The 26,992-nt window shown below is 31.9% G+C and overlaps 2 protein-coding genes and 2 pseudogenes across 2 annotated transcripts; 3 read left to right on the top strand and 1 right to left on the bottom strand.

Moving 5' to 3' along the window:
• The first annotated feature begins 2,259 nt into the window (after positions 1-2,259).
• LOC100792864 (benzyl alcohol O-benzoyltransferase) lies at positions 2,260-4,894 on the top strand. Its single transcript, XM_003554637.5, has 2 exons — positions 2,260-2,766; positions 3,801-4,894. Exons 1-2 carry the CDS (start codon positions 2,317-2,319, stop codon positions 4,743-4,745), a joined length of 1,395 nt encoding a protein of 464 aa, XP_003554685.1. The 5' UTR covers positions 2,260-2,316; the 3' UTR covers positions 4,746-4,894.
• A 308-nt stretch (positions 4,895-5,202) lies between these two features.
• Positions 5,203-7,525, bottom strand: LOC100778109 (benzyl alcohol O-benzoyltransferase-like; annotated as a pseudogene).
• Positions 7,526-8,519: 994 nt separating this feature from the next.
• Positions 8,520-18,429, top strand: LOC100792334 (WD repeat-containing protein 48). The gene is made up of 19 exons (XM_003554636.4): positions 8,520-8,662; positions 9,805-9,911; positions 10,596-10,754; positions 11,045-11,110; positions 11,212-11,301; positions 11,461-11,763; positions 12,136-12,233; positions 12,656-12,691; positions 12,775-12,895; positions 13,040-13,276; positions 13,604-13,699; positions 13,796-13,861; positions 14,029-14,067; positions 14,196-14,330; positions 15,068-15,429; positions 15,902-15,995; positions 16,206-16,397; positions 17,225-17,347; positions 17,953-18,429. Exons 2-18 carry the CDS (start codon positions 9,813-9,815, stop codon positions 17,321-17,323), a joined length of 2,292 nt encoding a protein of 763 aa, XP_003554684.1. The 5' UTR covers positions 8,520-8,662; positions 9,805-9,812; the 3' UTR covers positions 17,324-17,347; positions 17,953-18,429.
• LOC113000437 (benzyl alcohol O-benzoyltransferase-like) lies at positions 17,929-25,953 on the top strand (annotated as a pseudogene).
• The last annotated feature ends 1,039 nt before the right edge of the window (positions 25,954-26,992 follow it).

Here is a 26,992-nt window from a genome sequence, read left to right as displayed (position 1 = left end):
TTTATTTATTTAAATATGATTTTCAAAAGGTTTTAATTTGATCTTTTTATTAATCAAGTCATTATGCCTTAAAGCAGGGTTGGCCATAGGCCACCTGTGAATAGGTGACCTAACCTATTTTTGTCTATGATTCTCATTTATTATTGTTGCTTTTCACAAAATTAATTACCCTTGAAACTTTTGTTTCATTCTATTCCTTTACAATAAAAATTAAGAGATAAAAAATAAAAAAATTAACCCATAACATTTTATGTCAATCTTTTTGTTTTGAGAAATATTAATGGCATTAATTTTCTTTTACACTCTTTATTCAACACTTTTTATAAAATTAATTAAAATATATTGAAAATCATCAACTTTAGTGTTTTATATCTCATTTAATGTCATTCTTTTAATTTAGAAGTAAAATTTATCAAAATTAGTAATTTTCAATAAATTTTAACTAAATCGTAAAAAGAATATTAAAAAAGTGTTAGAAAGAGGATCAATTAACTTTTTCAATTGTTACATACAAGCATGTCCTCCAATTTGTTTTTTAAGTTCTTTGCACTTCCAGCAAATCATCACAACGTGTCCTCTTTATCTATCTCTTGAGTTTGAACACTACTAGTTTAATACACGAGAACTACAAGATAAATGTGAAGAATAAATATTTGACAATGACATACAGAACTATTTGTTACAATTAATTAAACATGAAATAGGCTTGGCTGATTTCTGTCAAACAGTTCACACTACTCTTTTTTTTTTTCATAGATAAAAAAAAAGTGTATGCAATATCCGCCATAAAATAAAAACAACAAAAATTTCATTCTACTAAGGTTGGTTACACGGATTAATTACATGATCTCTCCGTTAATGAGATACATCTTAATAACTTCTTCCAATATGCCATTTTGAATCTCTCTCTTCCATTTTTCATTGGTCATGCAATCCACTCTCTTCACTTTAATTTGCATCTAGTTAGTGATTTAATTACTTTATACTTGTCCAACCTACGTATCTTAAACAATTTTCTGTCCTCTCTTGTTGTTTCTAACATTAATTATATATACTACAAATTATAGTCAGATATATAACAACAATTGCTTTTAATTTGGTAGGTACTTTTCAACATATTACAAATAACCTTTTGATAAATTATTTCATTTTAACCCACTAAAATTATCATAAATATGAATTTTAAATAATTAATACAAGAATTAATAATATTACCAATTAGTCACTGATTCCCTTAAATACGAGAACGCTGTACACTTACCTAACAATGGAGTGGTGCATATCTCTTTGCTAATAACTATGAAGATAACGTGCATTTTTGGAAATAAACTAAACATACATATTCAATTCTTCTAATTTTATTCTCACCTACCAGTTTCCTACCTATTTCACTTCTAGCAAACAAAAATGTAGGTGTCATCGTTTAAATGTTATTGGGTGTTCATAAATAAATATTTTAAGGTTTATATAGATTATTGCCTTTAATTTTGGGTAATGAACCCAACATTGTTGGGATTATAAAATTCACGAATGTTATCCAACAATTAAAAAAATTATTGCTTTTTTAAATATTAGTTAAAGAATTAAAAAAATATTTATTATGTAAATTATAAAAAACGTAAGAAAATTATAAATAATATAATTTTTTGTTTCTTAATAAAAAAACTTTTTAAATTTTTTTTAATCAATAATCTTTTAGGTACTATCCTTTTAAAAAAAAAAAAAGTGACGCATATTGCTGACTATCAAGAAAAGATGTAAGTGTCATCAGCAGGATTATATTCTGAAATTGCAAGTGTTTTCAATTTTTTATTATTGCAATATACTCCGTTTAACTGAGTGACCCAAACGAAATACATTACTATTTACTACACAACGAGTCTAGTAAACGAGAACCACGAGAGAAATGTGAAGAATAGTATTAGGAATATTAACAATATGATTCACGTTACTTATAAGAGGAGGGATGTTTATACAGAGAAATAAAAGGTGTTCATAATGTGTATCCAAATATCATCTTCACTCTAAGAACAACCACAGCGGTGCCAATTGGCAAACTTCCCATCGGTTTAATTTGGTTACGTAAATGATCGTTTTTAATCGACCCTACAACTGCAACAATAAGGAAAAAAACAAAAAACAAACAAATGTGAAACATATTGGAACTTCTAACGGAAGTGTCATTATGAAAACGTACGGGCTTTCAATTTCCTTTATAAAGGCAAGCAGCCCTTGCTTCCAGTAACTCACTTCATATCTCTTTTGCTTTCGTTTTTTATTAATCAGCGATCTCATTCTCTAGCTGTCCCAGATAACATGGCCTCATCTTCTCCCTCTCTAATGTTCACAGTGCGAAGGTGCCAACCTGAGCTGGTGGCTCCTGCTACACCCACTCCTCACCAACTTAAACCACTATCCGACATAGATGATCAAGACGGCTTTCGTTTCCAGGTTCCAATTATTCAGATTTATCATAACCAACCATCAATGGCAGGGAAAGACCCTGTTGAAGTCATTCGGCAGGCACTGGCAAAAACACTTGTTTTCTATTACCCATTTGCCGGTAGGCTTAGGGAGGGCCCTGACCGCAAATTAATGGTGGATTGTACTGGGGAGGGCGTCATGTTCATTGAGGCTGATGCAGACGTAACACTTTATCAGTTTGGTGGTGAAGCTCTCCAACCTCCATTCCCATGCTTCCAAGAACTTCTATATAATGTTCCAGAGACTGAAGAAATTACTAACACTCCCCTTCTACTCATACAGGTCCAATACACATTGTTTATAATTTATTAATTTATCCACTTCTTTGTACAAAGAAAAAAAAAAACGTTCAAAAGCCACATGAAAATTCTAAAAACGACATAGGCAAATTGCATAAGTAAGAGTGAATCTATTTTTGGAATTACTAACACTCCCCTTCTACTCGTACAGGTTCAATACACATTTTTTCATCTTCTTTTGCATACGTAAGAGTGAATCTATTGTTGGAATTTTATACGATCTTGTAAATTCTGTTTCTATACTATTTTTCTTATGAAAATTGATGCGTTGTTTAGTTTACCTCAAATAAAAATAGGATTAAATACCTCATATATAATACCCTTGAAAAAAAAAATGTTAGTATAATTATTTTCTAATCATTTATCAGATTGTTTAATCCTGTTTTTATTTTTATTTTTATTTGAGGTAATTTAGAGAACTCCAAAATTAATAAGTAGCGACTTCACACGAGAACTCCAAAGACGTACATATCTTTACACGGGAAGGGAATCTTGAATTTTAACATGAAAAAAAAAATCATTTTCACATATTAAACTTTATTAATTTTTGGGATGATATCTTTGCATAAAATTTATAGGTTTTACTAACGCATCATGAATATAATACTCCCTCCGTCAATTATAAGAACATTTTTTAAAATTTGTTTGTTGTTTTTTATAAGATTTTTTAATTTTTAGATGTATTAATTATTTTTTTTCTATATACTTTTATTTATTTATTTTCTTTTCAAATATTAATGAAAAATAAAAAATAATAATTTTGAAATGATAATACAATTAATTAACAATAAATTAATTATTTTTCTTAAAAAATATGAGTTGAAAAATTATTATAATTAAAAACAAATGGAACAAGAAATAAAAATATACTTAAATCTTTATAATTTATATATTTTTCTCTATATATTTTCCATCGTATAACATATTTTGTCGAGTTTTCTTTTCCCTGTTAGTTAAACTATAGAAAAGTAGAATCTGTACATATCTTGACCAGTTGACCTTGGAAATTAAATGCAGGTGACACGACTCAGGTGTGGTGGTTTCATCCTGGCCACTCGCATGAACCACACCATGAGCGATGGAGCTGGTTTGTCACAATTCATGAACACTTGGGCTGAAATGGCTCGAGGTGTTAAAAGTCCTTCCATTGTACCTGTGTGGCGTAGGGAGCTCCTAATGGCAAGAGATCCACCTCGCATTACATGCAACCATCGCGAATACGAGCATGTCCCAGACACCAAGGAAGGGACCATCACTTCCTCGTACGACAACGACAACAACATGGTTCATCGATCATTCTTCCTAGGACCTGTCGAGATAGCAGCCCTTCGCCGCTTGATTCCCCATAACCTTAAATACTGCACCACATTTGATATCATCACAGCATGCTTGTGGCGCTGTCGCACAAAAGCATTGCAAATAGAGGCAGATGAGGATGTTCGCATGATGTGCATAGTCAATGCACGTGCCAGGTTCAATCCTCCATTACCTGTTGGTTACTACGGCAACGTTTTTGCATACCCTGCAGCAATCACCACTGCAGGGAAGCTTTGTGGAAATCCATTTGGGTATGCGGTGGAGTTAATCAACAAAGTGAAACGTGAGGTGACGGAGGAGTATATGCATTCTGTGGCAGATCTATTGGTGATCAAGGGACGATGCTTATTTAACACTGTACGGTCTTATATTGTGTCGGATTTGTCACGTGCCAAGTTTAGGAATGTAGATTTTGGGTGGGGTGATGCTGTGTTTGGTGGACCGGCAAAATGTGGGGCAGGGGCTTTTCCAGGAGTTTCCTATTTCACCCCGGGTAAGAATGCAAAAGGAGAAGAAGGTATAATATTTGCGATTGGGTTGCCTGATGAAGCAATGGAGAGGTTTGCAAAAGAGTTGAATGACATGCTTAGGAACCAAAACCAACCTCAAACGAGTGGTGCTAACTTTATCATGTCTTCCCTGTAATTTGTAGCTTATGGAAACTTAATACATTGAAGGAAAATAATGCATGAAGACCCGCCACCATGGTAGTTGATAGGTAGTTGATATGTACTTTAGAGTAAAAAATAAGAGAAGAATGTTGGAATGATATAGATGATATAAAATTTAAAATTGATTCAAAGTGGTAGGAAGTTTGACAATGAAGAAAAGGCAAGGCCAATCTTTTTCCCGTGTCAGAATTTATCCTCCCAAGTTTGTTTTCACACAGTTGTATGTTGTGTTAGGATATATATGAGAATGTTTAAAGATCTTCACAGGTAGCAAGTCAATCTTATTTTTTGAGCAACGTATAATTTTGTTTTAGTCTATATTACTGTTCAGTTATATATTTGAACATTTTACCATTGTTTATGGATCTCAACCTATTTTGGATTGATAGGTATAAAATAGAATGTTTTCTTCAGTAATAAGCTTCCAATAATTAAGTTAACATACTGAGTAAATATTTAATAATCAAGAAACATAGCATTTTATATTTCATAACTAAACCTTCTTCTCCTTTTGCATTCTTATACGGAATGAAATATGTTACTCCTGGAAAGTCCCCAGCTTCAACTTCGGCCAATCCACCATACACAACATCACCCCACCCAAAATCGACTTTTCCAAAATGAAAATATATATCTCAAGTCTGACACAACATATAAGACCTTACAGTTGTGAATAAGCATCGTTCCTTAATCACCATTAGATCTGCCACAGAATGCATATACTCCTCCGTCACCTCACTTTTCACTTGGTTGATTCCACCGCATACCCAAATGGATTTCCACAAAGCTTCCCTGCAGCGGTGACTGCTGCAGGGTATGGAAAAGCATTGCCGTAATAACCAACGGGTAACGGAGGATAGAACCTGGCACGTGCATTGACTATGCACATCAAGCGAACATCCTCTTCTGGCTCTATCTGCAATGCTGTTGTGCGACAACGCCATAAGCATTCTGTTATCAAATCAAATGTGGTGCAATGCTGAAGGTTATGGGGAACCAAGCCACCAAGGGCCGCTACGCACGTCGGCGGGTCCAAAGAAGAAAGATCGAAGAACGTTCTCAGGGATGATTATTCTTTCCTTGGTGTCTGGGACATGCTCGAATTCACGATGGTTGCATGTAATGCGAGGTGGATCTCTTGCCATGAGGAGCTCCCTACGCCACACAGGTGCAATGGAAGGACTTTTAACACCTCGAGCCATTTCAGCCCAAGTGTTCATGAATTGTGACAAACCAGCTCCATCGCTCATCATGGTGTGGTTCACGCGAGTGGCCAGGATGAAACCACCACTACACCTGAGTCGTGTGACCTATGATTCAATATCCCCAACATGAAGAAACAGAAATAACTAACAGGAAGAAAAATACTAGAAGAAGCATCGATAAAATATGATAGGAAATAGAAAGAGATTTTTTTTTAAAGATGCAACTTAGAAAAATTATAAAATAAAATATAACTCTCCAAAAAATCAATTAAGTTTCATGTGTGAAAAATGAAAATGATTTTTTTTCATGTTAAACTTGAAGGTTACCTTCCCATGTAAAATGTTATATTTTTTTTGTCTTTCCTAATGAAAAATTATAAAGTCTCTAATGACTTTTGCCTTCAACATACAAGTGGATAAATTAATAAATTATAAAAACATATGTATTGGACCTGTACGAGTAGAAGGGGGAGTGTTAGTAATTTCTTGGAAGCATGGGAATGGAGGTTGGAGAGCGTCACCAAACTGAGCAAGTGTTACGTCTGCGTCAGCCTCAACGAACATGACGCGCCCTCCCCAGTACAAACCACCATCAATTTGCTGCCTACCTGCAAATGGGTAATAGAAAACAAGCGTTTTTGCCAGTGCTTGCCGAATAACTTGAGATGGGTCTTTATTCTCTTTCGGTGATGGTTTGTTGCGATAAATTTGTCTTATTGGAGAGTGGTAACGCAGACCTTCTTGATTTCCTTAATACCTAGTTATGCTATGTAGATTTCCTTAATTCCTTTTAGTACATGCGATGCCCTAGATAAAAGATGTAGTGATTTTTTATTTATTTTTTATATCAAGGCATGATTATTATAGTCGATTTTTTCATATGGCCACATTGAATATCATTGGTCAACCTAAATCACATGTTAGATGGAAGATTCGTAGAGCACAAAGTGAATTGCGCTCTTCGCATGAAAATTAGACGAAAATTTTGATGTAATAAAAATAACCTGAGATGTAATTCATCTAAGCTAAAGATAGGTGTGAAAGTAATATTTTACCTCAAATTAAGAATTTTAACAACTCCTAATTTTTTTGGAAATGGGTGTGCAACTCTTGGGATAAGGTAACTAAAAATTTGACAACACATAAGGAATGGAGGGTCACACTATATATGGAGTGATAGATGGAACCCTAACTATGAAGAACTTATAAAGTTCACTTTGATTCCACTAACTTAACATGACAAGGAGGGAAAATATTAATGAGTTCACTACACCATTTGAAGACTAGAACTTAAGTGGAATAGAGCTGCAACCCCCATCATAGATTATAAATGTCTTTCAAGCCATGCACTTGCCAACTCTAAAAAAACCAAGTCGTTGTACCTACAAAGAAAATGGATGATTGTTTGTCTATGTAACAAATTCAACTACGATAATGAAGTAGAGAACAAATAAGGCATGGTTAGTTAGCATCTCCAATGCTACATCTATACGTGTCTTACAACTTTACAACTTGAGGTGTGAACTACTCTACCTTGCTCCAAAGCCATGTTGGTCTTATTCGGGGCTACAATATTTTAAAATGTTATACTTGAATAATTCTTTGTCTAAACTTAAGTAAAAATAACTAATTTTATATTGATTAAGAAAATTAGTTGACGTCATTTAATTTTATTAATCTTAAGTAAAAAATAAAAATATTTTTTAAATATCATTTATTAAAATTTAATATCATGGATAAAAAAAAAGCCATTAGAAATAGAATTAAAATTAAATATATGATTTTTTTAGGAATAATAACATTAAATAACATAAAATTAATTATATTTATTTATATTTAAGTATAATATATGAGATTATTTTTTGCTTATATAGATCCAGAAGAAATAACTTAGAAAATCATCCTAAGCCTTTCTCCCATCTAACTTGATTTCGAGTATCTTTTTCTCATCTTTGTTTAGCTTGTCAATTAAACATTTTGCAGAACTTTGTGGGAACTACTTCTACCTAACAAGTTGTAATGTATTTACACTATCATACATAGTGCAAATTGGAGGGTGTAACATAAAACATGCAATAACCATTCAACATTTAAAATCCTTTTCTAATGTATTTTTTTTCCTATTTTCTTTATTTATTTATTTTCCTTTATAAGATTTACTTTGTGATTATTTTTTTCCCTTCAAATAACACTCACATAAATGAGATTTTCCTTTATAAGATTTACTTTGTGATTATTTTTTCCCTTCAAATAACACTCACATAAATAATCATTTTGAATATATTTAAATAGTTAAAAGATTATTTTGAACATTTTAATAAGTAAGATGAGGTATTAAAGTAAAAATTTTAAAAGATAAAAGACCATTTTAAATAAAACATAAGATCAAAATAATTTTTAAAAGATAAATAACTAAAGAAAAAAAAACAAAAGACCAAAATGGTGAATTAGCCTTTGGTGTATCCTTCCTTCAAGTGTAAGGACCATCTTGCCCTCAATAAGAGGCACACAACGGGTCAAAGGATTTACCGGAATAAATCTGGACGCCCATATTTACACACTCACGTTCGCTGTCCTCACCATTCTCTCTCTCTCTCTCTCCCAAACACTTTCTCTCTCTAAAGCTGAAACTTCGCACAGCAACAAGACAAGCACTCAGAGTGCTTCGAATTCGTCACTGATCACGGTTTGTTCCTTCCACTGTTCCATCTTCTCCTTCTCCAACTCGATTTCCTTTTTTCCGATTATTTTCTGCTTCCGATTCTACGAAACAATTTATCGCATCTTATAATTAGTCTGTTTTAGCTCATAGTTCAAAGCCCTTAACCTTATGATCGGCCTAGTTAATTTGTGTGAAGGGTTATGCTTTTGTTTTCTGACTTTTTTATTTTCTCTTTTCCTTCGTTTGCGTAATTTGTGTCGATGATTTGGGACATTCGATATCTTCAGTCTGCTATGAGCCTATGAGTTTAGGTGTGCGTTTGATTATTGATTTTGTAGATTTGGTTTTTTATTTGATTCACATTGAGTCTTTGGTGCATTTGATATGCGATTATGGTTTGACTGGTGATTCAGACTGTATGGAAAGAATGAGTTTGAACTTCGTCTGGATTCTGAGGTTAACATGGAATTGTTGTAAAAGATGATATAGCATGTTTTGGAAACCCGTTGAGAAGTACTAAATCAAAATTACTAGCTTCTTGAAGCCATAATTACTATTAGCTTCTTGAAGCCATAATTACTAGCTTCTTAGTAAATGTGAAAAACCACGTCTGGAGGTCTAGATTTTAGTATCAGCATTTGGGTTATTGAGAAGACTAAGGTCCATCTCATAATGCTACAAGAATTCTTAATGCTAGTTTCTAGGAGCTCCTGGGTTATACGTTTGGGTTAACCAGTTATGCCTAACGCCTAATGCTTTTCTGTATGCGATTTCTGAGGAAGTGTTTGGATGTGTCTGTCTTTAACTGTATATACAAATATTCTTTTGTTAAATAAACGGTCATAATGCATAAACTACTTCATCAGATATTTATTTTAATGCTGTTGGCGCAATGGTAAAGTTGCACCTTGGTGACTGGTTGGTTGGTCATGGTTTCGAATCCGAAAACTTTTTTTTTGCACATGCAAGAGTAAGGCTGTGTACGATAATCCTCTCCCATACATTCGCATAGCGAGGAGCCTTATGGCACTGGGATATGTTAGTTTTTGTTTTTCTTTCCAAATGTTGTTGCTAATGCTGCTAAGTAGAATTGTTGATATGGAATTATTTTCTCAATTTACTCCTGGGGTTCTTGTTTAAGTTATTTGATTTATGAACTAAAACAGTTTCTGCAATGCACCGCGTGGGTAGTGCAAGTAACGGAAACAATTCAACTCGCCCTCGTAAGGAGAAGAGATTAACCTATGTGTTGAATGATTCTGATGACTCAAAGGTGAACTCATTATTTTATTTGTTCCAGGGAAGCAGACAAGTTTCATGTTTGCTTCTAGTAGTTGCATCTTTATCCCTACAAAAAATTTCTTTGACATTGTGGTTCCAAATTTTGAGTTCCCAATTTGATCCCTACAAAACTTTTCTTACGTAGATGAAAATATTATTTAAATTATACAGTGAATTCCCAATTTGGTCCTTGAAAAAAAATTAACTGAATTTTCTCGTCAAAAGATTAGTGACTTCAAATTGTGCTCTAATGAGAATATTTGGTTCTTGACTGACATCAGCTGGGTCCTAGTAAAATGTGTTTGCACGATTTTGATGTTAAAACCTGTTGTTTGAGGATCAAAGGGATGTGATAACCTTTTGAGGACCAAATTGGTGTTCCAAAGATCAAAATGGAGGTTTACCCTAAATTTTAATATTATTTTATCTTTTTACATTGACTTATACCTATCTGGTGGTTTGCATATTTCAGCCTTTTCTTTTTAATATTTACCCAATATTTTACTTTCTTATCAATCAAAGCTTCACTAATTGTTCATACTTAGAATTTTGCTTTGCATGGTGTTATGTCATAGATTTTATTTTCATCACTATTTCTTATTTGGTTGATTTCAATTTTGATGGTTTTCTTAGTTGCACAGTCTAGAATCGCTTGTAAGTTGGTTCTTTTCTGCAGCATTGTGCAGGCATAAATTGTCTGGCTCTACTTATGTCTGCAGCATCTGATGGGTCTGATTATCTGTTCACCGGAAGCCGTGATGGCAGGTTAAAACGATGGGCACTAGGGGTGGATAGAGCAACATGCTTGGCTACCTTTGAATCTCATGTCGATTGGGTAATCTTTATGTTCGTTTTTTCTTTTTATTTTCTTCCCTTCCAATTGTTAGTTTACTTCTAAGTTAGTAACTTCTGGTACCTAGCTATGTTTTTTAAACCATGGTTACTTGATGAAACTTCCTGAACTTATAGTCATTCTTCATCTTTTATGCTTTCCCCAAAAGTCCTAAACCCTGTTTCATTAGCAATAAAGTTATAACTCACAAAACATGACACCTTAACAATCCATAACACATGCACAACAGCATAAGTACAATTGAATATGTAAATGTTATTTCATTCTTTCAGGTTAATGATGCTGTTCTTGTTGGTGATAGTACACTTGTTTCTTGTTCCTCAGATACAACCCTTAAGGTTTGTTGATTGCTAGCTGTTTTTTATTCCAATCAATACTTGTTCTTCTGAAATAATACCAGTACTTACATAATTATTTACACCTTCTTTTTATGTGTCAGACATGGAATGCCCTGTCCTTTGGAACTTGTACTAGGACTCTCCGGCAACACTCTGACTATGTTACTTGCCTTGCAGCAGCTGAAAAAAATGTAATGTACTCCAAACATCTTATGCTTCTTATTAAGTGTATCGAGAAAAAGTTCATTTTATTGTTTCTATATGCTCCACATTGAAACAGATAGCTACTTTGGTTGAATTATCAATTTCAAATCCATTCTTTGATCCTTTAATAGTGTCTTGCTTTTTAGAACAATACTGTTGCCTCTGGTGGCCTTGGTGGGGAGGTTTTTATATGGGATATCGAGGCTGCCCTTGCTCCCTCTAAGTGTAATGATGCTATGGTTGATGAATCTTCAAATGGTATCAATGGTTCTGGCAACTTACTACCATTGACATCCTTGCGTACTATTAACTCAAGCGACAATATGTCCATGCACACCACTCAAACTCAGGGATACGTTCCAATTTCTGCCAAAGGCCATAAAGATTCTGTTTATGCATTGACTATGAATGAAAGTGGAACAATTCTTGTCTCTGGTGGCACAGAAAAGGTACAATGGGCTAGTTTGTTTAAGCTTATTTTTTAAAATAATTGCTTTTCAAAATAAAATAAGCACTTTTATGATTTTCTAGTGTGTTTGTCTAAATTGATTTTACTTAAAATTAGCATTTTTTTGCTTTTTTTAAAGAAGCAAATCCTAGATGCTTCTTAAAAAAGTTCTTATATGTAAAGCGCTTATTTTAAAGTTGTTTTTTTAAAGTTTAAAAAAACTCGCCCAATATGGCATATGCTCTGAATTGTCGAGGCTTCTTTACATTTGAAACAGTATAGATGTTTTTTGCTTGCGATGTAGTAGCTTGAATTTTATGGGATGTTGTCTCTGGCCATGGTTTATTTCTTCAATTTTTTGGGGGTTCACTAGGTTGTGCGTGTCTGGGACGCAAGATCAGGATCAAAGACTCTAAAGCTAAGAGGGCATACAGATAACATCAGGGCTCTGCTTCTGGATTCTAGTGGCAGGTTTGTGGAGTGGATATCTAAGTTTAGTTGCAGTTTTTCAATTTACAATTAAATTTTAAAGTTGGTAACTTGCTTTTCCTCCTATTTATTTATAATTTCTTTATTATCATAAAAATCTCTCTCTCCCTCTGTGTGTGTGTGTGTGTGTGTTTGCATTGATCTTTCCCATTTGACATTTCTATGTTTTCCCCCAACATATAAATAACAAGTTAACTATGCACATGAATAACCTAACATTTTCATTATCTATGTTACGGTGGACTTATTTAATAGTCAATTATACAGTGAATGAAATGCTGTTGGGTTTTCTTTTCATTGTATGCAGCCATGCATCTTTTCATTGGATAAATTTGTTAAGTTCAAATTAATATGTTTTTTTTCCAGCAAGTCAGTTATGATGTTTTTAATGTTCATTGTTGCAGATATTGTTTATCAGGATCTTCAGACTCTATGATAAGGTAATGCACACATATGGAGTTATAAGCATTTCTATTTGTTTTGTTTTTGTGGTTGACTAATAATCTGTCGGTGTTTCCTCTAGGCTTTGGGATATAGGTCAGCAGAGATGTGTGCATTCTTATGCAGTTCATACAGATTCTGTTTGGGCACTTGCCAGCACCCCAACATTTAGTCATGTTTATAGTGGAGGGAGAGACTTTTCAGTGAGTGAAACCTTCTACTGAAATTAACATCAAACTATTTTTTATTATTATTATTACATCTTGAGTTTATGTGAAATCACATCTCCTTTTCCTGTTTAACTTGTGAACCTCGTCTTCTAATGTCATATTCTTTTATGCCTTAAGTTATACTTGACAGATTTGCAAACTAGAGAGAGTAGTTTGCTTTGCACAGGCGAGCACCCTATTCTTCAATTGGCTTTGCATGATGATAGCATATGGGTTGCATCAACAGACTCTTCAGTTCATAGATGGCCAGCTGAAGGATGCGACCCTCAAAAGATTTTCCAGAGAGGCAATTCTTTTTTAGCTGGAAACTTGTCTTTTTCAAGAGCAAGAGTTTCACCAGAAGGATCTACCCCTGTATGTTATATTTAATTCTGAAAAAAAAATCCTACATTACTTTTCTATTATTATATCTTCAAATTTTTATGTTGCTCTTGGTATTTATAATACCAGTTGCATATGCTCATGTATAGATGAAGCATGTTAGTTTACATATCTTTTGACTTTTATTAGTGTTTCCTTTTGGTGAATATGATGTAGTTTGTTTTCTAAACAAGTTTTTGTTGAAAAAAAAAAATAAAATAAAATATATATATATATATATATATATATAGATATTTGGTTCTTTCCCTTCTGCAAAACTAATAATCCTCCTTTTGTTGTCAAAATTACTAATGTTTATAGGTTCCTGTATATAAAGAACCTACCTTAACTATCTTGGGTACACCTGCAATAGTACAACATGAAGTTTTGAGTAATAAGAGGCATGTGCTGACAAAGGTAACCATGGTGTTTTGTAGTGATTTTATTATGCCATGCATATTTGCATAACCTTTTTCTGTTATTTTTGTAACTGATGAATAACTTTTGGTAAAGGATGCATCTGGTTCAGTGAAGCTGTGGGAGATTACCAAAGGCATTGTCGTTGAAGATTACGGAAAGGTGACAACTGGTTGCATTTTCATTTTGTAATTTGTATGACAATCTTGTTTGCTAGTGAAGTAGCATGTCTGTCTGTAATGGATGTTATTTACAAATTTAAACTATAGATGATAGGGGACTCATTTGTGGGTTCATAATAGCTCGTGCTTTACTTGTGGACTGTCTAGGTTTCATTTGAGGAGAAAAAGGAAGAGCTATTTGAGATGGTATGATTACTGATTTAAACCATTGATTTCATTTTAAAATATTTTTTTTTCTAGGCAAGAAAACATGACGATTTCCAGTAGTTTATTTGTTCAAGTTGGCTTTTAATTTTCTTCCAATGCTGCTTTAGGTTAGCATTCCTGCATGGTTCACAGTGGATACCAGGCTTGGAAGCTTGTCAGTCCATTTGGACACTCCCCAATGTTTTTCAGCAGAGATGTATTCAGCTGATCTTAACATTGTAGGCAAGCCTGAAGATGATAAGGTAATGGCTTCATTGTCATGAACAATGTACCTGGCCTTATGTCTTAAATTCCTAATTATATTAATTTTCCTCTTAGTTTTTGGTATGCTGTAACAATTAATTTCAACTTTTATGCAACTATTTACTTGTTAGTTGTTACTATTGGCTTATTGATGTCAAGTATATACAATTGTCAACCAATTCATCTTCATGAGATCCATTTCAGTTAGTGGTACATAACCATCATCCCATCTTTTAGTCCGTCTTCTTGCTCAATCTGAAGGCTATCTTTAAATTCATGGTAGAAAATGGAATAGAGTCAGATGGATTGGAATGGAGTAGAATAAAAATGTTATTCCATTCTTTGGAAATTTCATAATGGAACGGAACAAAGATTTCACTCCATTAGTTGGAACAAAGTTATAACTTTTTAATTCCCACACTATCTTTATTTTAAATATATTATCCTTGTGAGGCTAATGATTAGATTAAAATTTATAAGGATAAAATAGTTGTTTTATAATCAAAAGCTTTGTTCCATCAAGTGCATCCCAAATTTAAGGGTAGAAAATTAGAATAGTGGACATGGAAGTATTTTAAGTTTTTTTTTATGACTGTTGAATGTTGGCTGTGTTCTATTATGCACTTCTATAGTTTCAACTTTCAAGAAATATGTGATCCATGAATACAATGAAATAATGAGAATGTTTTCAGTAGTTTGCTGTCAACAATCTAAATCAGTGCCTGTTATTCTGCAGGTTAATTTGGCTCGAGAAACCCTTAAAGGGCTACTGGCTCATTGGTTGAGAAAACGAAAGCAAAGAATGGGATCCCCAGCTCCAGCTAATGGAGAACTATTATCTGGAAAGGAGACTGCTTCTAGAAGTAGTACCCATTCAAGAATTGAGGTTGATGGTAGTTCTGAGAATGATGCTATGGTTTATCCTCCATTTGAATTCTCAGTTACTTCCCCTCCTTCCATTATTACTGAGGGCACTCATGGAGGTCCATGGAGAAAAAAAATCACTGATTTAGATGGAACCAAGGATGAGAAAGACTTTCCTTGGTGGTGTCTGGACTGCGTCTTGAATAATCGGTTACCTCCCAGAGAAAATACAAAGTAATTTTGCTTTCCTCATTTTTTCCCTCCCTAAATAGTTGCATTAAAACACATGGTTGTAGTTGAAAGGAATAAACCATGCTTGTGACTATTTGTATATTTTGTTAATGTAGCATAATTGCTTAACTCTGATTATTATATCTATTAATCACTCATATGGTTGTACTTGACATGGCTTTTGTAAATGACATCAATTGATAATATGGTTGAGATTCTTAGGAAGTCATAGTAATCTATCTTCGTATTAATTCTGTGGTATTTGTTGCTTGGTATTAGCTATCTACCGAACAGTATCTTTGAACATTTTTTGTACTTCTAATGGTTATTGCCATGAAAATATTGAATTCTTTTTCTTACTTTTGATTGTCAATGGTTATGTCTATGAATTTTGTACTTCTGAGTATGATGGCAATCTCAGACTAGTTACATAATGCTCTCTTTGATATATATTCTTTTGTGATAACAACTGCAGATGCAGTTTTTATTTGCAACCATGTGAAGGATCTTCAGTCCAGATCCTCACACAAGGGAAGCTAAGTGCCCCACGTATATTAAGAATTCACAAAGTAAGTTTTTATATTTATATTAATTGATAATTGCATTAATAATCTTCACATGTGTTGTTAAGCTGGCTTTGGTCATGCTTTCCAACAGTATTACTTGTTTTGAGTTTAGTTTAGTTTAGCTTTTGTGCATGCATGTGTGTGGATTCTGAAAACAGTAGATGATGCATTTTGAATTATCAACTTAACTTTCCTTTATTTTGGTTGGTTTAGGTTGTTAATTATGTAATAGAGAAGATGGTGCTTGACAAACCTTTGGACAGCTTAAGTGCTGAAGGTAGTATTGCCCCTGGTCTTACTGGGTCACAGTCACAGCATCAAGCAGTTGGGGATGGATCTTTTCGATCTGGATTTCAGCCATGGCAAAAGCTTAGACCTTCTATTGAAATATTGTGCTACAACCAGGCAAGCAATATGTTGTCTTGTATGCAATCTTATGACAGTGTATACTGTATGGTTTTCTAGATGCTGAGACTGAGCAAGTTCATGCTTTATTTTTTTGTAGTTAGCTTACCTTTCTATTCCTTTGTATGCCTTCTATAATCTATTTGCTAAGCTGATTGCAATTTTTAGTTTTCCATTATGATGTTTTCTTGAAGTTATTGAAAAAAAAATATCTTGTTAGAATTATGTACTGTGCTTGTTGGTTTTAATTGCATTTACAAAGTTACAACTTTGACTTCTAGAGTCCATGATGCAGGATGAATTGACAAAATATTGGTTTAAGTATTCTTGGTTTGATTATCCCAAAAATCAGTGCAATGTTCCTTATACCTAGGATTTCTTTTAGCAGTGGCATTATCTGTCGAGTTAGATGTTAACTTCACTGGATGTCATAAGATGAACTGATATTGAGATTTGAAAAGACTGTCTTCATACTTAAATTCTTTACCTACTGGTAGGCTATTAATTATAAAATTCAATTTCAGATATTAGACACTGCTAATTGAACCATGACTGTTGTATTTTAAGTCTTAAAATAGATCGTAGTACTTGTATGATCTGTAGTTTCAACTGTTCTTGTGTGTTACCAAGTTTGTTCTCAATGCCATATGTTTTAATCAAGTTTTTGAATTTATTATGCCTTTGATTGGTTTGAGAATGACATCAATTTTTTTAAAGATATTTTTATTGAATGTTGTTTTATTTGATTCACAGTTGATTTTACTTTGTATGATACTGTTTTTCATTGAAGTAATGTGCTTTTAGCCAGCTGTTTGGTTTATTTCCAGGTGCTGTCTCCTGAAATGAGCTTAGCCACAGTTCGAGCTTATGTATGGAAGAAATCAGATGACTTGGTTCTAAATTACAGACTAGTTCAAGGCAGGTGACTACAAATTGCATATGCATCAGAGGTGGGTAATTGAGCCTTGCTTTGCTTTTCTGAGCAAGAATTTGATATTTAAAGCTTTTATGGATTTTTGTTCATGTATTTTTCTTATTTTGTAACTGTAATTTACTGCCAACTGGAAAGGGGAAATAGTTATTTTAGGAATTAGAATAATATTTCTTGTTTAAACTGATGTGAATGTTGATAAAAGTGATCGTAGGTTATTAATAATTTATTCTCTTTCAGATTGGAGGAAAGTGAGCTTTAACCATGTCTGAATAGTCATTATTGGTATCACAAGTAACTTTTGAATGATTTTGATGCATTGCATAACAATTTCTTTTGCTTTCTTACCCTTTACTTCAAGTTTTATCTCTGGAAGAAAAATAATTAGAAGGAAATATATATATATATATATATATATATATATATATATTATCGGTTTCCGTACTGAGTTTACAAACATTACCTAGTGGATAAGATTTTGTTTTTGTTTCCATTCCATTCTGAATTTACTCCCTTTTTTGTCATGCTTCGTTTTTCTTGAGTGTGAAAAAATATATATATTTTATTTATACTGGCTCACCAAGGATTGCAGAGTTTATAATGAATTATGATCAATATTTGCAGGTTTTCTTGTGATTATGTAAAAATACTTCTGAACAACAATTCTTCTTGGGTTGCCTGCATTGATCGGTGGTATTATAGAAAATTTTAAATTCCGAGCCGTCATTTATCACCAAATTTAGTGACATTCTCCAAACCTGCTTGGATAGTTTTTTCTTTAGTGGAGAGCTGTTACTGTAAATTTTGAACTATATCTAGCTGGCGTGCATACTTCTGCTGGACATGGTGGAATCGTCTGCATCTGGCATGATGATGAAGGTTTTTAATTGACTCTGTTGAGAATTAGTGGGAATCATACTGGCACAGTGGGATGTTTTTCAGGAATCAGGTAGTTGATTTAGAGATGACAACGAAAACATTGTAAATTTAAATTGTGCGTTAAATATCTGGGCATAGAAATTATGCTGTCCAGGTGCACATTTACATCATAAAATTTTGTTAGTTGTTAATTGCTAATAATATTATTCTCATTTATTGAAATTAGTCATTTGATATCCAGTCACGTGTATGCATATTTGAGTGTATTCGATATGCAATTCTGAAAATTTGGCAATAAATAGGCATTAGCATTAGTTGAAAGTTGAAACTGTGACTGTATTAATTGTAGATATGGCATCATTTGCTTTGTGGTTTGTGTTTCGAATTTATACCCAAAACGTTAACTGATAATGATACCGTTTTATAGTAGTATGCTTTTATTTTGTTTAATGATGATGTGAGTTTGTACTCATGCAAGAAAAACTCCTCATCTTAACCGTTTAATCTTTTTAAATCTAACGGTTTAGAACAGTTGAGCCCAGCAGGTCACGTGACCGTCTTTCTCCCTTCTCCATTGTTCCTGGTTCGTGTACACCCACCCTTTCCAGAAAGCAAAACATAGGGTTTCCTTTCCTTTTGTGCTTTACACTATACCAGTTTCCTATTTGTTCATCTCACATTCCCAACAATGTTAAAGGATGCCCATAATTCTCTGATAATTAAGCATGGCCCTCTCTAATGTTTACAGTACGGAGGTGCCAACCTGAGTTGGTGGCTCCTGCTACACCCACTCCCCACCAACTTAAACCATTATCCGACATAGATGATCAAGAAGGTCTTCGTTTCCACATTCCAACGATACAAGTTTATCGTAACCAACCTTCACTGGCAGAGAAAGACCCAGTTCAAGTCATTCGGAAAGCACTGCGGGTAGGCTTAGGGAGGGGCCTGACCGCAAATTAATGGTGGATTGTACTGGGGAGGGCGTCATGTTCATTGAGGCTGATGCAGACGTAACACTTTATCAGTTTGGTGGTGAAGCTCTCCAACCTCCATTCCCATGCTTCCAAGAACTTCTATATAATGTTCCAGAGACTGAAGAAATTACTAACACTCCCCTTCTACTCATACAGGTCCAATACACATTATTATTCACAATTCACTAATATATTTTTGCATTAAGTTTCAACGTCACTTGTTTGCTATTTACACTCTTATCTTTTTCTATCATAATTACTTGATGTTGGATATATAATTGTATAACAGGTTACTCGACTCAAGTGTGGTGGTTTTATCCTGGCCCTCATGCAGCTGGTCTTGTGCGATTCTTGAACGTTAGGGCTGAAATGGAAAGAGATCCACCACGCGTCACATGCAAATAGCATCACCTTCACCGTTGCGCCACGTTTGATCTCATCACAGCATTCTTATGGCGCTGCCACATAAAAGCATTATATTGAAGATAGATGCAGATGAGGATGTTCGCACGTGCTAAGTTCAATCCTCGGTTACCCTGCGGCAGTTACCACTGCAGGGAAGCTTCGTGGGAATCCATTGGAGGAGTTAATCAACCAAGTGAAAGGTGAGTACATGCACTCTCTGGCAGATCAATTGGCTATTAAGGGACGATACATACCAATAATGGTGAGGTCTCTTACTGTATCAGATTTGAGAAAATTTGATCCCGCTCAAGTAGACATGGCAATGGGGCGGGTCGAGTACGGATATTGTCTCCCAATCCCTTACCCCGACTCCTCGACATATTCCCATACCCGTACCCGACACCCGACGGGTTTGAATTTATTGTCCCATCCCCGTACCCGTCGGGTATCGGGTATCCCTAACCCCGTTCCACACACCATTTAGAAAAATATTTTTTTTTTGTAAAAAAATATTAAAAATTTGATTTTAAAAAAAAATAAATTGATTGTTAAACATTTATTTTTAACTACTTATATATCAATAAATTTATTATAACACGTGTGTCTACATAAATAGTTAAAAAAATAATATTAAATTATGTAAAAGTTTTAAAATAAAATTAACTAGTAATAAAAATTATATGCCTTTTAATTAAATTATGCAAAAATTCTAAAGATTTTAAGTGGCGGGGCGGGTTCGGGGTCGGGGTCGGGACGGGTCTAGTAATCTCATACCCGTACCCATACCCGACTTTTGGTTATCGGGGAAAATCCGAACCCGTACCCATACCCGGTCAACTCGGGTATTACCCGTCAAAGTCGGGACGGATTCAGACGGGTACCCACGGATACGGGTTTTCTTGCCATGTCTACGCTCAAGGAGGGCTTGGGCCCTTTCCAGGAGTAACGTTTCTAACTCCATTTAAGAATGCAAAAGGAGAAGAAGGTTTAGTATTTCCGATTTGGTTTCATTTGTAGCTCGTTATGAAACTCTTCCTTATTGTTGGAAATAATTAAGAAATTAGTGTAGTAACCCATGCAACATACGTGACACTGATCAATCATCGATTGTATTTTTCATTTTACAAGTTAATGTGTCCATTTTAGGGAAAGATAGAAATAATTGGAAATATAATTAAAAAATGGATATTTAAACCTAAATGGCAAAAGATAATATTAGGAATCAATAACTGACATTATGACAAGGAAAAAATTAATATTTTAAAATCAATTAGTTTAAAAAAATTGATTCAAAATCAATTCAAATCTGGTTCGAAAACTGAACTAGTTTCAGATCAGTTTTGAATCTATTTTAAGAATCGAATTAATTTACAAACTGTTTTTTTTTCCTTTAAAAAAATAATTTCAGTTTTTGCTAAAAAATTATTCAGTTACTAAGTGAATCGAATTGGTTTTAAAAACAATTTTAGTTTTAGCAAAAAAATCGATTTAATTTTATTTAACCGAACATGTTTGATTCAGAAACCAGTTCATCTCGATGCAATTCGGAAACGGTTCGAACATGTTTTTTATATTCCCACCCTTACACTGTGTTAACGAATTACCGTAATAATTTTGAAAATAAACTGAGTAAAAAGGCATTCATCAACCGCACAAAACACTAAGAAAATCTAATCTAACAATGTGTGTAAATTATTGTAAATTTCCTTTATACTTGTCTTTGATTTTTATACATTTAAAGAAGAAAAACACAAACACACTATTCACCAATCCCACATTGAATAAACACTTTTTTTTTTTAGTTTCTTGCAACAAAAAAGAATTTTGTTAACTAATATCCTTAGAAAATTGGTTAAGAAACTAAAAAAAATATTTATTATAAAAATCATAGAATAACATAAAAAAAAGTTATTTAAGGTGTAATTTTAGGCATCTTAATAATTTTTTTTAGTTTTTAAATCAATATCTTAAGGGTATTAATTAGCATTTATCTAAAAAATAAGGTCTTGCTAAACGGTATCTTAAGACATTGATTAGAGAACTAAAATAAATATTTATTGAGAAGATTATAGGAAAACGTAAAAAAATATTATAAACAGTATAATTTTATGCATCTCAATAAAAATATTTGTTTCTTTTAATTTCTTAAACGATGAGCATTTGTAAAAAAAAAAAATGTCAAGCTCGTTAATTAATAGATGATGTTACGAATTGCGCCCTCCATCAACCAAGATGTTCTAAGATACGGACCGGGTAATTATTAATTACACCCTCTTTAATTACAAAGTATACTCCGATCCCTTTAGTAGTTTTTTTAAATGATCCCTTTTCCTGAAATTTGCTATCTTCACTGCAAAAAATAAACGGCAACGTAAATGGAGGTTAGAGTTGGTAGGGAACAAACTCATATCTCACAAAGATTTGAATTTAATTGTCATTGTCAATTTGAGAATTTGATTGATGAAAAATTTATAAGTACTTCTGTAAACATTACTTTAGACATGTCTTATCTCAAATGAGTCATTGAAACAACACCTAAACTTTTATCTAAAAAAAAAATTGCTTATTATTAAAAAAATATAATTTTAATGTGTCAAATGTGATTTTGGATTACTTTAAATTGAAAAGAGTTATTTATTTGTAAAAGCAATTATTCCTTGTGGGTTGTTTAGTAGTGTTAAATATAAGAGAGAAAATGTGCAAGGTTGAAGAGAGAGAATGTTTGTCAGTTAAACAATTTTATTTTTTTTGGATAGACTGGGCTAAGCATTTGCTAATAGGAATTTCCATTGGACGAAAAAGGATAAAATTTAGATACAATTTTATTGGTATTGTTAGTATTGTTCTCCAATTATAATTAAAATTTTACCTCAACAATTTACATTGACATTTAATGAAGTTGTTCATTATGCAAATTTTGTTGACATTTAATGAAGTTGTTCATTATGCAAATTATTGAGGTAGAACTCCAATTCTAACTATAAAATAACACTAACATTACCCGTGAAATTGTATCCAAGTTTTCTTGAAAGAAAAATTGAGTTGTTTAAAATTGAAGTAACATAATGAGATTTCTATTTTTATTAAAATAATTTTAAATTTAAACCCATATTTTTATATTTTTTAAAAATAATTATTTACATTTTATGGAGGAATTATTTATATATAAGTTAATAAAATTAATGAAACATAACTTGTTTAAATAATTAAATTAATAATATTATTTTTAAACAATATTTATTGATGGCGTGTTTGGTTTCATCGGTAGCTCATTATGAAACTTTTCATTCGGTAGAAAAGAATAAAATAAGTAAGAAATATGAAGTGAAATGTTGTAATTGAGTAAAATGCGTGAATTATTGTAAATTTTTTATACTTTTCTCTTATTCATACAAATAAAAATAAAAGTCTTTGATTTTTTTTTTCATCATATTTGTTAGTTTTTTCAAAATGTTAGTTGGATGACACGTTTGGTTTAGACTAGAATATACATTATAATTTTGTATATATTTTGATTATATTTAGTTTGGTATTTTTATTTTGAGACATATTATCTTTTAAAAAGTTTAATTTAGACTTTTATATTTTTATATTAAGAACAAATTACATAAACATTTTTTGAAGTTTGGTGTAATTACACAAGTAACTTATGCTTTTTAACTATTATTTTCGTCTCCCTTATAGAGGTGTTAGTGTAAGGTTTAAGAAGGTATTAGTATAATGTTTTCAAACTTAAAGGGGAGTTAATGTAGGGGAAATAAAAAAAAAGTTGAGTTATGTTTTTCAATTTTGGTCCTTGAATGTTATTTTGTTCATTTTCAGTCACAGTAAATTTATTTTTATTTTTTAAAAATTTTGCTTCCTGTAATTGTAAATTTACGGGGATTAAAAATGAAAAAATAAAATATTAAAAGAGTTGAAATAAAAAAAAAAACTTACATGAATCAATATTGAAAAAATGAAATTTTATAGGAACTAAAAATAAAAAAAAAACTTACAAAGATCAAATTTGAAAAAAATGTAAACTTAGATAGACTAAAAATATATTTAATTCACATAAAAATAATGAATGCAACCAAGGCATTATGCATCACTCTTAGGAAGTAGATAATATAATAAAATTAATTAAAATATAACACTATTAAAAAATATTTTTTAAAAATAATTATAAATTTAATTATTTTTTGTATTTTAAATAAATATTATCTACATTTTGTGGAGAAATTATTTATATTTAAATTAAATTAATAATATTTTAAAATGTCTATATAAATTATATCATCCATCTATAATATTTGAGATTTTAATAATGATACAATATTGCTGTAAAAAAATAATATAGTAATATTTTACATTAAAATTATTTATTTTTTCTAATTATATTTTGGATAATTCTTTAAGACATAAACATGTAATTTTAAAGCATGCATAATAATACAATAGTATATCCTTTTAATTATATACTAGGGGAAAACAGATATTCTTGCCGAATTACTTTTTCATGTTTTTTATTTTATTATATCTTCTGACATTTTTTAGATTTTTTCATTTGGTATATGGGGTAAGACTCCATCTCTTAAGTTATGATGTCATAAATTAATAAATTGTCAAATCATCAACTAATGTCAAACTAACAAAATATCACCTCATCATTTAAAGGATTTAGACTAATAGTAAGTGTGAAATGTAAAAATTTAAAAATATCAGATAATAAAAAAAAATTAATAAGTAACAATATAAAAAAGTGATATATTACAAGGATGAAAAATATATTTAAGTCATTTATTAAAAATACAAAGATAAATTTATAGGTTCTATAACCTTTTTATATAAATACAGTATAAGAAAGTTTTTTTTTTAATTAACATACATCAACCCTCTTTAGTTAAAGTACGTTAGTAAATTCCAGTGAGTGTACTTTGAAAAACATAATATTTAATTATAATTTGTTAATGTATTTCAACTAAAAATAAGTGGATGTACGTTAGTAAAATTTCACAATTAAATGTATATGTACTAATTATTTTTTTAGTTGAAACATATTAGCAAGTTATATGCCAACATATTTTAAGATTATAATTTACTAACATATTTTATCTAAAAAAAAGGAATTTTACATGTACAATAAAATATATAAACAAAAGAGAGAAAGACAAAAAAGAAGATAAATTTAAATTTGAAATGTAATAAATAATATAGTAGAGGAGAGAGATAAATACAAAATATAATATTGTTTAAATGGTTGTAGAAATTGTTATATATGTATAATTCTAAAAAAGAAATAGACGCGTAGTTAACAAATCCCATAAAAAAGGGTGTGTAAATTTAATTAAAATTCGCTTTAATAAATTAAAATAAAATTGTGAGATTAATGGGAATGTATTATTAACTAATTAAAAATCATATGTATCTGTAAATTATGGATTATATTATATATATATATATATATATATTATTTTCTTTAAGTTGATTAAACATGTTTATAAATGTTTAAAAGAAATAAAAATATTTTTTATTTTATTCTTTTATACTTAATATCATAAGTGAGTTTTTTATGAGTTTAATTCAATATTATAAAATTAATTTGTAAGATGAGAATTATTCTTTATTTATATAGTTTATCTCGACATTATGTTTATTAGAGGAAATAGTTAGTAACTTGGCCGGAGTTGTATCGAAAATGGAGAGTAGCTTGCTCTTTATATTTTGCACTGTTCATCTACCACCCGAGAAGGTAGTATTTTTCAAACTACACTAACCTACGAATGCTAATGATAGGTAACGCGGGTCAAGTGTGGCTGTTTCATTTTCAGCATGAGCGACGGATTCATGAAAGCCTTTGGCCGAAATCGCCCGTGGCCCAAAGGAACCTTCCCTCACTCCATTGTAGTGTAGGGAGCTCTTGAAGGCAACCACCTCGAATTTCACGCACCCATCACGAATACGAAGTGGAAAACAAAGCCAAAGACACAATGATCCCATTAAACGACTGCAACGTTGTTTCTTCTTCGGACCTAGCGAGGTAGCTTCTCTCCGTAGTTTGGTTCCCAAACATCTTGGTAGATGCACCACTTTTGAGGTCATCATCGCATGCACGTGGAGATGCCGCATAAGAGCATTGCAACTTGACCCTGATGATGGTGTTCGCTTCATTTACACCGTTAACTTTACTACCAAGGTGAACCCTCCGTTGCCTAAGGGTTATTACGGTAATGAATTTGTGCTCTCAGCCGCAGTAAAAACATCACGAAGGTTACGTGAGAATCCATTAGGGTATGCTTTGGAATTGGCAAAAAATGTAAAATCCAACGTGGATGAGGAGTATGTGCTTTTGGATTGCGTGGCTAACTGTATTCGGTTCTAGTGTGGGACGTTGAGTATGTGGTCGGAATTATGTAATTCCAAATCATGTGTGATTCTGAACGAGCCGATTATTCGTTGCATTCAGATTGTATTCGTAATGAGATAGTGGCGAGACATCTTTTCATGTCTACCATTCCATGCTACAGCCAATTATTACGTACCCTACAAGAAAAACAATTACCTATTTCACATTTAAGTATTTTTCCATAAAAATTGAATTTTGTTTTTTTAAAACCAGTCCTCTTATGTGGGATGCATAGACTTTTTAAGTGAGTGTAGTTTACAAATTACAATAATTAATAATATTAGAATTTCTATATAAAAGGAACAAATGGCATGATTGTTGAAAAATAAAAACAAATTATACAAAAAAATTGAATTTTTTATTTATCGTTCTATAATTTTTAATCCATAAATGTATATGGTTCCCTTTTCTAATTAAATATTGCATGCATTTAGTCCTAGAGTTGAGTCTAACATCACAATAACTAAATTAAAGTTTGAACCTACAACCCCTTACCTAACACACTACACTAATGGTGTGATTTTTTTAATTAATGTTTTGTTTGGTAAGCAAGTTAAGTTGATTCCGTGTAAAGGAAAGGAGGAGCGTGACGGTGGAAGAGCCACAGTTTCATTTGTTTGATAAGACAAAAATGACGTGAAAATTTTCAAAAAATGATGTAACTCCCACATTAAAAAAAATTCACTCCATTAATTATTTCCATGCATAAGAATACTAATATAAAAGATTGAAAAATCATTTCAAACTTTTTTTCTATTATAATTTTTAGATTATTTTTCTATTGTAATTTTTGTATTATTATATAATGATTTTTTAACTTTCCATTTTTCAGAATTTTCAATTTATAGAAATAAAGATTGAGAAGAAAAATGAAGAAAATGTAAACTATTGGCAACCGCGTTACATTTTTGCCCTAAGTCCCCTCCTTTTTGTGAAGAAAATAATTGATTACATTAGTAACATAATCATTTTTTTAATTAACAACAACATATATTTAAAATGAAAGCGCCAACCA

This window comes from Glycine max, chromosome 19 (assembly GCF_000004515.6).
Source record: "Glycine max cultivar Williams 82 chromosome 19, Glycine_max_v4.0, whole genome shotgun sequence".
Classification (NCBI taxonomy): domain Eukaryota; kingdom Viridiplantae; phylum Streptophyta; class Magnoliopsida; order Fabales; family Fabaceae; genus Glycine; species Glycine max.
The sequence above is the reverse complement of the archived record's forward strand: the minus strand, read 5'-3'. Positions and strand labels throughout refer to the sequence as shown.

Bases quoted from the DNA above. Each gene is read 5' to 3' on its own strand.
- LOC100792864 (XM_003554637.5), top strand. From the start codon at position 2,317: ATGGCCTCATCTTCTCCCTCTCTAATGTTCACAGTGCGAAGGTGCCAA. The intron at 2,767-3,800 runs GTCCAATACACA...AATTAAATGCAG, and splicing joins CTCCCCTTCTACTCATACAG to GTGACACGACTCAGGTGTGG.
- LOC100792334 (XM_003554636.4), top strand. From the start codon at position 9,813: ATGCACCGCGTGGGTAGTGCAAGTAACGGAAACAATTCAACTCGCCCT. The intron at 13,277-13,603 runs GTATGTTATATT...TAATGTTTATAG, and splicing joins CACCAGAAGGATCTACCCCT to GTTCCTGTATATAAAGAACC. The intron at 13,862-14,028 runs GTGACAACTGGT...TGGACTGTCTAG, and splicing joins TCGTTGAAGATTACGGAAAG to GTTTCATTTGAGGAGAAAAA.